Genomic DNA, 12,555 nt, shown 5'->3' on the forward strand with positions numbered 1-12,555 from the left:
TTGAAAATACCAACTTTTCAAATACTCAAGGTAGTCGAATCTAGAGTTTCAAGTAAAGGTTATTATTTTCTATGATATTCAAATACAGGTCTCAGAAAAACAAATAATATTGCAAAATATTTTAAATACCTCTCAGAAAACCAAATAATATTTGAAGGTATTTGAAAATATGCAAGTTAGTTGAAAACAAAACAAATACTTATTGATGGCTGCCAAATATTTGCTGAAGAACCAAAAACCACAACAAGCAGTTGAATTAGTCTAAATATATGATCATGACCACATAGTTTGGAGGGCTATCATATATGAATCTTAATATATAGTCTAGAATTAAATACCTGAGGGTCGTGGAATCATCTCAACATTAGAGTAAACCACTTTTGCAGTTTAAAAATTATATATTTTCATATGTTGAGACAAGGTAATTTAGTAACACTTGACATCAAGTTCTTATACAGGTGTAGGAACTTCGGGATTACTACAATAGTAACATTGTTGTTAGATAGGACTTTGGAATTGCTTTATGAATGCATAATAATACATACAAGTCACTATTCCTCTGATGTACAGTAGTTGCAAAAACTCAGCTCATTGTTATGCAATTAAAATGCAATTACCAAAGTATTATTTAACAGCATGCTAATAAAATGTTCCAAAAGTAATTAAAGTGTTATTACACAGGCACAAGAACAGGTTCATGTTAATTGCTACTAAGAATGCTAACAGTAACAACATTTGTCTATTAACTGTGGAAAGGAAACAAAATATCCAAAAAACTGCCTTCTTGAATGAACTACAGCCAAGGTAGATGGAAAATCATGTTTGTTTGTATACTGAGTAAACTATCTCTTTAAAGATGGTATAGGGTATGTTTGTAACAAGATGAGCAAAGAGGTTAAAAGTTGTTTTTGCTAAGCTTCCAGCTTTCTGTTTGCAATGTTTGGAAAGGGCTTTTATTTTCTCTGCAGTATTTTCAGGTGTCATAAAATCAATTGCAGCTTTCAACCTTTTCAGTGGTATGTTGAAAGAGTCATAGAGTAGTTGAGAGTCACAACTTATTTATAGTTATCTGTACAAAATATGATTGGTTGATTGGTTTGACTTGATTATCTACACCAGGGGCAATGGACATCCAGGAGAATGAACATTTACAAAATGTTAAGATATAAATGTATCATGTAGATCAAATATGATCTAATGTCAGATAGATTTGAATAGTATAGGAAAAAATTATATACTTTCCACAAATCATATTTAAAAGTATAGTTATCCAATGTCTAGTCTACTCCCATGAAACAAAAGGGGGGGGGGGAATGCACCAGTATGTAACCAATTTAGCTCTGAGTGATGGTGATATGTTTTATCCTGGACCAAGTTTTCTTAGGGATGGCTGTTTGGAAAACACCCTCACCCCACTCAATGGCCACAAGTCAGGCTAACCGGGGGGAACTGCAGCCTGCATACAATAATCCCTGAGTGCCAGTGACAAGAGACCAAAGCAAATCAATTAAAGTAGAGGTTGAAATGGACAAGTATTTCCTTTTCTATTAACCTGCACATAGTCAGAGGCCATGGAACAGCATTTGATGTCGTTTACTGCTCCCAAGGATGGAGTTTGTAGCTTTTGGACTGTTTGCTTTGACCAGAAATGTAAATCTTACAATCCTCTCCAGATGCTGCACTAGTGCTCATACAGGCTTTCATTTAAGTTATTTGTAGGACTTTATGTGTTTGTAAATGTGTGTAGAGCACTTGTAAACCGGAGCATTAGTGAGAAAGATTTGGCCTTACCTTTTCTTTGTACTCAATCATATAGAGCATATTTTCTGTTTCCAAATTCTCAATACACTTGAGGATTTGAAGCTACGTCAATAAAAGTAGTGAGAGACAAAGTCCTTATGTTGTTGCTCTTCTGTCAGGATCTCCTTGATACGAAACTGTGAGAAGCTACCGGCTCAAGCTCAAGACCACTTCATAGTGCAGGAGTACCTAGACAAACCGTTCTTAATGGAGGGCTACAAGTTTGACCTCAGGATCTACATCCTTGTAACGTCCTGTGACCCTCTACGCATCTTCCTCTACAATGACGGCCTCGTCAGGATGGGCACAGAGAAATACCACACGCCCAACGAGGCCAACCTGGTGAGTGTGAAATACACACACGGGGATGCACATACACACAGGCACATACATACACACACACTTATGGAAATACACACACTATAAAGGGCATATGGTGCCATTATCCGATGCAGCCCATGGCTGCCAGCCTGTTACTGTATCAGGGAATATAGTGACCATGGTATTACTGCCATGTTGGCAGGGATGTCTTGTCTTCTTGTTTGAGATACTGCCCAACTACAAATGGCATTGGTCTTAGTACCAAAGTTTTTTTTGTCAATATACTTTTATCATTAGCTTTATGAACAAAACATAAAAAGACACAAAAGATATAGGACATACTGTATTTGTAACAATATGCAGGATTAAACAATTAAAAGCAAAAGGAGTGAGTAAGAACTACAGCAATGTAGCAAACATTTTGTTAACTCTGACCCGGGCCCGTATGGGTCAATATTTAGGATCAGTTTGGCTATTTAGATCACAATGAATATGATTTAGATGGACAGAGGGGATCTGATCCTAGATCAGCATTTCTACTCTGAAACGCTTGATACATACTGAACTAGGGATTTGAAACGATTCAACCATTCATTAAACCCCCTACTCTCTCCACAGAGCCAGCTGTACATGCATCTAACAAACTACTCCGTCAACAAACACAACGAGAACTTCGAGAGGGACGAGACGGCAGACAAAGGCAGCAAGAGGTCCATTGGTTGGTTTACTGAGTTCCTGCGCATGAACGATTACGACGTGGCCAAGTTCTGGGGCGATGTTTCCGTAAGTGTGAGCACAGGTACACACACACACACACACACACTGAGCATCCGCGTACCATTCCAGTTTCGGCCAAGGTTTGAAGACTTTTGTTATGGCAGGGATTCAACGCCCTCCAGGCTTGTTTGGCTTTTGGATGGGAGCGAAACAAAACAAGTGGAGGCGTCTCTTGGAAGTCTCACGTACTCGTTCTGCTTGCGGTTTGTCCATCCAAACACCTTTCTCCAGTATCTTTCATCTTGTCTGAATCGGGATGTTCGTATGGTTTGCGTTCTCTCTCTTAAATCTCGCTTGGTGCAGCTGTTTCTCAACTCCTCCTGTAATCTGTTATTATCTATGCATACATGTAGTCACTTTAATAACTCTACCTACATGTACATATTACCTCGACTAACCGGTGCCCCCACACATTGACTTCTTACCGGTACCCCCTGTATTAAGATTCGCTATTGTTATTTTACTGCTGCTCTTTAACTACTTGTTCCTTTTATTTCTTATTTGTATTATTTAAACTGCGTTGTTGGTTAGGGGCTTGTAAGTAAGCATTTCACTGTAAGGTCTACACCTGTTGTATTCGGCTCATGTGACTAATACAATTTGATTTGATTTCATCATCTCTCCACTGTATACCCCTCAGTCCTCCATTTTTATTTTCATTCTATCAGCCTTCATCCCTTTTCAATCCGATTGTTTGTTTCTCACCCTCAAATCAAACACCTTTTCTCCCTCTTGAATTCCTGCCTCATATTTTCTCCTCTAACCTCCAATATCCCCTAGCTTTGAAAACTTTTACTTCTGTCTTTACTTACTTCTTAATCTCTCATCCCCATTTTCTCCAAATAGGAGGCCTTATTTAAACTCATGGCTGCCAATTTACCCTGTAATCCTTGTCTTCATAACTATCGGTGTGTCCGAAATATCTCTCCTTTCTCCAGGTTTACAATTGTTCACTTTCCTATAAGGATTTGAAAGGAAATGACTGGTGCATACACCAATCCAATGCTTTCAAATGTGTTGGTAGTAAAGAACGAGTGCACAATTCAGGAGAAAGGAGATATTATTGGGACACACCCTTACTCTATCCATCTCTCCTCTCGGCACCCCGCTGTTGTTGTGTCCAACATTTTCATGTATCACCTCTCGTAACCTCTTGCTCTCTCATCTCTCCCCAAAACGCTTACTTTTTTCTGTCAGTCTGTTCTGCTGACACCTCCGCTTTAGACGTTTCATCCCTCCACTTCTCCCTCTTGATCCTCTTTACCTCACTCTCCTTCTCTCTGTAGTGACATGATGCTGTGCTGTTGATGAGAACATTGTCAACATCAGATATAAATTCCTGCTGTGCCCATAGAAGAGGAAGCAATGTGAATTATATTGTGCTTACTGAATTAAGTAAAGTGAACCATCCATTACCAGCTTTACTGATTGAACCTACCGTATCAACTACATTAGGACAGTCACATATCCACGGAAGTTGTGTCATAGGACTTCCAGTGACTCCATGGAGGGGTGCGTCTGTCCTAAAATTGAAACTGTATCAGCTAGTTAGTTACTGTGTCCTCTGTGTACCCTCCATTTATGGTGCCCATATTTGGACAGACACATGTCCATAGATGTCACTAGGACTCTAACTCAACTTCCATGGACCTGTGTTTCTGTCCTAATATGTACACCGTATCGGCTAGTTAGTTACTTTATCCTCGGTACACGGGCTCAGCAAGACACTGGCCGCGCTCTTTGTTCTCTTCTAGAGACTTTACTCTGTTCTGCCACCTACTACCTAATAGCTCTTCACACTGCAATTCACATACTGTATTCTCACTGCCTGCTTCCTTTCAACCATCCTTCATATAGCTATAAATCTGACCATTTCAAATATCTTTCACTCGCTGTCAAGGACAGAGATGCTATTAAAAAGGCAGGATTCAAGCTTGAGAAATGTGCATGTAATTTACATTTTTGTGTAATTCTCTCGTTGACATAAATGCATCATGTATACAAATGTTTGAGTTATGCGCTGGATTCTGAAGTTACTATAGGATTTGACCTGAAGATTTGACCTGAACAATCGTGCCGGGGCTGGTCTAGTGCTGCCGCCACTGGACAACATATGCCGCTGGAGGCAGCGGTTCGATCCCCCGTTTCTCCGCTCACTTTCTGCACTACCTCTCTCATCTATCTCTTCTTAACATCTTCAGGTTAAATCCTATAGTAACTTCAGAATGTACAGTGCATTCGGAAAGTTTTCAAACCCCTTAACTTTTTCCACAATTTGTTACGTTACAGCCTTATTCTAAAACATATTAAATTGTTTTTTTCCTATTTTTCCATTTCCATCGGGTTCAAGTCCGGGCTCTGGCTGGGCCACTCAAGAACATTCAGAGACATGTCCCAAAGCCACTCCTGTGTTGTCTTGGCTGTATGCTTTGGGTCGTTGTCCTGTTGGAAGGTGAACCTTCACCCCAGTCTGAGATCCTGTGCACTCTGGAGCAGGTTTTCATCAAGGATCTCTCAGTATTTTGCGCCGTCCATCTTTCCCTCGATCCTGACTAGTCTTCCAGTCCCTGCCGCTGAAATACATCCCCACAGCATGAGGCTGCCACCAGCATATTTCACCGTAGGGATGGTGCCAGGCCAAAGGAGTACAATCTTGGTTTTATCAGACCAGAGAATCTTGCTTCTCATGGTCTGAGAGTCTTTAGGTGCCCCTTGGCAAACTCCAAGCGGGCTGTCATGTGCCTTCCGTCTGGCCACTCGACCATAAAGGCCTGATTGGTGGAGTGCTGCGGAGATGTTTGTCCTTCTGGAAGATTCTCCTATCTCCACAGAGGAACTTTGTAGCTCTGTCAGATTGACCATCAGGTTCTTGGTCATCTCCCGTACCAAGGCCCTTCTCCCCCAATGGACAATTCCTTCGACCTGGTTTTGCTCTGACATTTATTGTCAACTGTGGGACCTTATTTAGACAGGTGTGTGCCTTTCCAAATCATGTCCACAGGTTGATGCCAATCAAGTTGTAGAAAAATCTGAAGGATGATTATTGGAACAGGATGCACCTGAGTTCAATTTTGAGTGTCCAAGCAAAGGGACTGAATACTTATGTAAATAAGGTATTTGTTTTTTTTATTTGTTTAAATTTGCTAACATTTCTAAAAACCTGTTTTCGCTTGGTTATTATGGGATGTTGTGTGTAGATTGATGAAGAACATTTTTTATTCAGCCCATCCATTATCTCAGCCAATCATGGGTAGCAGGAAGGGTCCTGTATTTTTCTGTGGCTAAACTAACTAGGCTTGTAATTTAACAATTGTATTCGTATAGACAGATGGTGTACAAGTTTGTTATTAAGGCACAAAAAAGTTCACGTTCCAGAAGGCATTTCTGCCAAAAAAAGCATTTTGATCAAAATCAAAATAAACTTTCAGACGCCTCTCCTGTCAACTTGTGACGTGCGACTTACTCCTAGCTTCTTGAAACGGGTCTCACACACACACACACACACACACACACACACACACACACACACACACACACACACACACACACACACACACACACACACGTGAAATGTCAGAATAATAGTAGAGAGAATGATTTATTTCTACTTTTATTTCTTTCATCCCATTCCCAGTGGGTCAGAAGTTTACATACACTCAATTAGTATTTGGTAGCATTGCCTTTAAATTGTTTAACTTGGGTCAAATGTTTCGGGTAGCCTTCCACAAGCTTCCTATAATAAGTTGGGTGAATTTTGGTCCATTCCTCCTGAGAGACCTGGTGTAACTGAGTCAGGTTTTTCAGTTCTGCCCACAAATGTTCTATAGGATTGAGGTCAGGGCTTTGTGATGGCCACTCCAATACCTTGACTTTGTTGTCCTTAAGCCATTTTGCCACAATTTTGGAAGTATGCTTGGGGTCATTGTCTATTTGGAAGACCCATTTGCGACCAAGCTTTAACATCCTGACTGATGTCTTGAGATGTTGCTTCAATATATCCACATAATTTTTCTCCATTATGATGCCATCTATTTTGTGAAGTGCACCATCCCTCCTGCAACAAAGCACCCCCACAACATGATGCTTCCACCCCCGTGCTTCACGGTTGGGATGGTGTTCTTCGGCTTGCAAGCCTCCCCCTTTTTCCTCCAAACATAATGATGGTCATTATGGCCAAACAGTTCTATTTTTGTTTCATCAGACCAGAGGACATTTCTCCAAAAAGTATGATCTTTGTCCCCATGTGCAGTTGCAAACTAGTCTGGCTTTTTTATGGCGGTTTTGGAGCAGTGGCTTCTTTCTTGCTGAGCGGCCTTTCAGGTTATGTCGATATAGGACTCACTTTACTGTGGATATAGATACTTTTGTACCTGTTTCCTCCAGCATCTTCACAAGGTCCTTTGCTGTTGTTCTGGGATTGATATGCACTTTTCGCACCAAAGTACGTTCATCTCTAGGAGACAGAACGCATCTCCTTCCTGAGCGGTATGACGGTTGCATGGTCCCACAGTGTTTATACTTGCGTACTATTTGTTTGTACAATTGAATGTGGTACCTTCAGGCGTTTGGAATTTGCTCCCAAGGATGAACCAGACTTGTGGAGGTCTACAGTTTTTTTTTCTGAGGTCTTGGCTGATTTCTTTTGATTTTCCCATGATGTCAAGCAAAGATGCACTGGGTTTGAAGGTAGGCCTTGAAATACATCCACATCGCTGCTTGGCGATGGTCTTGTAGCCCATTCCAGCCTTGTGTAGGTCTACAATCTTGTCCCTGACATCCTTGGAGAGCTCTTTGGTCTTGGCTATGGTGGAGAGTTTGGAATCTGATTGATTGATTGCTTCTGTGGACAGGTGTCTTTTATACAGGTAATAAACTGAGATTAGGAGCACTCTGTTTAAGAGTGTGCTCCTAATCTCAGCTCGTTACTTGTATAAAAGACACCTGGGAGCCAGAAATCTTTCTGATTGAGAGGGGGTCAAATAATTATTTCCCTCATTAAAATGCAAATCAATTTATAACATTTTTGACATGTGTTTTTCTGGATTTTTTTGTTGTTATTCTGTCTCTCACAGTTCAAATAAACCTACCATTAAAATTCTAGACTGATAATTTCTTTGTCAGTAGGCAAATGTACAAAATCAGCAGGGGATCAAATACTTTTCCCCCTCACTGTATATATATTATATATATATGTGTGTGTGTGTGTGTGTGTGTGTGTGTGTGTGTGTGTGTGTGTGTGTGTGTGTGTGTGTGTGTGTGTGTGTGTATATATATATATATATAATATACACTGCTATAATATACACTACTATATATATATATACACTGCTCAAAAAAAAATTAGAAAAATTAAGGGAACACTAAATAACACATCCTAGATCTGAATGAATGAAATAATCTTATTAAATACTTTTTTCTTTACATAGTTGAATGTGCTGACAACAAAATCACACAAAAATAATCAATGGAAATTCAATTTATCAACCCATGGAGGTCTGGATTTGGAGTCACACTCAAAATTAAAGTGGAAAACCACACTACAGGCTGATCCAACTTTGATGTAATGTCCTTAAAAGAAGTCAAAATGAGCCTCAGTAGTGTGTGTGGCCTCCACGTGCCTGTATGACCTCCCTACAACGCCTGGGCATGCTCCTGATGAGGTGGCTGATGGTCTCCTGAGGGATCTCCTCCCAGACCTGGACTAAAGCATCCGCCAACTGCTGGACAGTCTGTGGTGCAACGTGGCGTTGGTTTGATGGAGCGAGACATGATGTCCTAGATGTGCTCAATTGGATTCAGGTCTGGGGAACGGGCGGGCCAGTCCATAGCATCAATACCTTCCTCTTGCAGGAACTGCTGACACACTCCAGCCACATGAGGTCTAGCATTGTCTTGCATTAGGAGGAACCCAGGGCCAACCGCACCAGCATATGGTCTCACAAGGGGTCTGAGGATCTCATCTCGGTAACTAATGGCAGTCAGGCTACCTCTGGTGAGCACATGGAGGGCTGTGCGGCCCCCCAAAGAATGCCACCCCACACCATGACTAACCCACCGCCAAACCGGTCATGCTGGAGGATGTTGCAGGCAGCAGAACGTTCTCCACGGCGTCTCCAGACTCTGTCACGTCTGTCACATGTGCTCAGTGTGAACCTGCTTTCATCTGTGAAGAGCACAGGGCGCCAGTGGCGAATTTGCCAATCTTGGTGTTCTCTGGCAAATGCCAAACGTCCTGCACGGTGTTGGGCTGTAAACACAACCCCCACCTGTGGACGTCGGGCCCTCATACCACCCTCATGGAGTCTGTTTCTGACCGTTTGAGCAGACACATGCACATTTGTGGCCTGCTGGAGGTAATTTTGCAGGGCTCTGGCAGTGCTCCTCCTGCTCCTCCTTGCACAAAGGCGGAGGTAGCGGTCCTGCTGCTGGGTTGTTGCCCTCCTACGGCCTCCTCCACGTCTCCTGAGGTACTGGCCTGTCTCCTGGTAGCGCCTCCATGCTCTGGACACTACGCTGACAGACACAGCAAACCTTCTTGCCACAGCTCGCATTGATGTGCCATCCTGGATGAGCTGCACTACCTGAGCCACTTGTGTGGGTTGTAGACTCCGTCTCATGCTACCACTAGAGTGAAAGCACCGCCAGCATTCAAAAGTGACCAAAACATCAGCCAGGAAGCATAGGAACTGAGAAGTGGTCTTTGGTCACCACCTGCAGAAGCACTCCTTTATTGGGGGTGTCTTGCTAATTTCCTATAATTTCCACCTGTTGTCTATTCCATTTGCACAACAGCATGTGAAATGTATTGTCAATCAGTGTTGCTTCCTAAGTGGACAGTTTGATTTCACAGAAGTGTGATTGACTTGGAGTTACATTGTGTTGTTTAAGTGTTCCCTTTATTTTTTTAGCAGTATATATATATATATATATATTTTTTTTTTTTGTTTTTGTTTTTGTTTTTGTTTTATGTATGTGTGTGTGTGTGTGTGTGTGTGTGTGTGTGTGTGTGTGTGTGTGTGTGTGTGTATGTGTGTGTATGTATATATATGTATATATATGTATATATGTATGTATGTATATATATATGTATGTATGTATATATATATACACATATATATATATATATATATATATGTATATATATATATATATGTATATATATATATATGTATATATATATATATATATATGTATATATACGTATATATATATATATATGTATATATACGTATATATATATATATATATATATATATATATATATATATATATATATATATATATATATATATATATATATATATATATATATATATATATATATACGTATATATATATATATACGTATATATATATAAATAAAAATATATTAACAAACAAGGTAACGGTATTGTAGGATTGTTTACTGATAAGGAGAGATTTTCTCCTCTCTGTCCAAAGTGGGCCAAAGCTACTTGGTTTGAAAACACAAACATCTGGTGAAACACACAAACACATACCAGTCTCCAGCCTGGCGAATGACCCAAGCCAATGTTACACTCGGCATCTCTTGACAGGCTACCTGCCTGCATCTTTCTCGTATACCCCCACTGCCTACATGAGATACACATAGACCTGTCCTTCCTGCTGTACACACACCGCAGGCCGTCCCTGAAACACAGTCCGTCTCATGGGGAGCCCACGCCTGCCTCAGCCCTGATAAGAGAACACAGGGTCTGGTCTGTGCTAGGCCTTTTTTCCGTGTCTCTCTCTCTCGCTCACTCACTCACTCACTCACTCACTCACTCACTCACTCACTCACTCAAAGACCAGCTTTAACTAATGTTACTCCTCACGTTGCTCTGTTCACTGCCTACAGTCTTTTGTGAGCTTGTGTGTATCATGTTTATGTGTATCTTGTATGTGTTTGAGAGAGCAGGCAGTTATATCAACAATACATTTTTCCTTTTCTTTACACATTAGATAATGTACGTAAAAATTATGTCTCAGACCTAGACAATGAATTAGATGTTGTTTTTATTTATAATAATTCATAACAAAATTAAAATGTTCTGAGTTCTCTGCAGTGCAGACTTCAGATTCTGGCATATACCACTTAGAATGCAGGCCTAATGTGTTTGAATAATTGTTGAATAATTAGAGGTAGAGGAAAGAGAAGAGGAGGTTTGTGTGGGTTGATAGGATCTTACTATCTGTGTGTGTTAACAGGAGCTGGTGGTGAAGACTCTGATAGTGGCTGAGCCCCACGTCCTCCATGCCTACCGCATGTGTCGCCCCGGACAACCACCAGGGAGCGACAGTGTCTGCTTTGAGGTGCTGGGCTTTGACATCATCCTGGACCGCAAGCTCAAACCCTGGCTTCTGGAGGTACGACATGCACTGAGACACGCACAAATGCACACACGTTTTCAGATTTTTGTTGTTATTAAATACATGGTTGGGGTCTTTGCCGTTTTGATTCAGTTTGAACTCAGGAATTGAACTGAAATTCCATTTCAGGAATGGAAAATGACAATTTATTTTCAATGAGGATATTTCAATTCCAGTAGTAATAATTTACAATAATTGCTCCTTTTATTCTTGCTTCATTCTTTAAAGTTTGTTGAGCTCCTTTTAAAAAGCTATTTAAAAAATTGGAGTTTAGTTTAGATTGTTTATTTAAATTGAAATGGAGTTGACACCAACCCTCATTGAAAATGAGCAAGCTTCCAGGTAGAATATTCCTGGGAGGTTATTGCACCGTCATTGTAGAATTCCCTGAAAATGTTGAACTTTGGTATCTGGACCCAGTTCCCATCAGCTTTATTTTTTCCTAATTCAAAACGCACAGCCGTGTGTTATTAAGTAACTATCATGGCTACTGCAATTGTACATTTTAATTTAGTCATATGTAGTGGGAGAAGTGAAGTGTTATTTTTTATTTTTTCATACTTGCTACTAATGCAGGCTTGTGAACATACAGTTGACGTAGATAGGAGTAATGATGTATCTTTCTGGTTATGCCCGTCTCTCCCTCTGAGAGAGTTGAGGCACCCCTGTCTGTGGTGTTTCAAATGTCCGATAGTTTGACAACGTGACAGCGGGGATAAACTGAAATAATGTGGCATCAGTGGGACAGCGAGAGTGACTACCTCACAGTGACTGCTATCATAAACACAGGCTGACTTTGCTTAGACTCCACCCCGGTTTGTGACTGGTGCGCAAACACCTATACTCACAGAAGCAAACAAATGGACACAATCACACACATACACACGTGGGGACCCTCCCCCCAAAATCTTTCAAAATCGTATTTTCCCTAACCCCTGACCCTAACCCCTAAACCTAACCCTAATGTAGCCCCTAACCCTAATTCTAACCCTAATTGTAACCTTAACCCTAAACCTAACCCTTAAGCTTAAAATGGAAAGTTGCAATAGGCCCGTGCAACCCAAGGTTTGATACCAGCATAAACAGAAACCCTCTTAAACCTAAACCTAACCCTCAAGCTTACAATGGTCTTTGTCCTCATGGGAAAATGTCCCCACGAGGGAGAATGTTCCTAGTTCTACTATTCTTGTGGGGACTTTCAGGTCCCCACGAGGATAGAAGAACAAGACCACACACACACACAGGTCGGTATTGTGGTGAAATGGAAGAGGAAAGAATATGTAACTA

General features: G+C 40.9%; 1 protein-coding gene across 4 annotated transcripts in view; it reads left to right on the plus strand.

Moving 5' to 3' along the window:
* Positions 1 to 12,555, plus strand: part of ttll7 (tubulin tyrosine ligase-like family, member 7) — a 142,141-nt gene that overhangs the window by 74,719 nt on the left and 54,867 nt on the right. For all 4 annotated transcript variants that reach the window (XM_029706283.1, XM_029706286.1, XM_029706284.1 and 1 more), the window contains 3 exons: positions 1,920 to 2,142; positions 2,740 to 2,904; positions 11,107 to 11,265. In XM_029706283.1, coding sequence (XP_029562143.1) covers positions 1,920 to 2,142; positions 2,740 to 2,904; positions 11,107 to 11,265 — 547 coding nt within the window. The remainder of the gene's footprint in view (positions 1 to 1,919; positions 2,143 to 2,739; positions 2,905 to 11,106; positions 11,266 to 12,555) is intronic.

Source organism: Salmo trutta, chromosome 22 (genome assembly GCF_901001165.1).
Source record: "Salmo trutta chromosome 22, fSalTru1.1, whole genome shotgun sequence".
Classification (NCBI taxonomy): Eukaryota; Metazoa; Chordata; class Actinopteri; order Salmoniformes; family Salmonidae; genus Salmo; species Salmo trutta.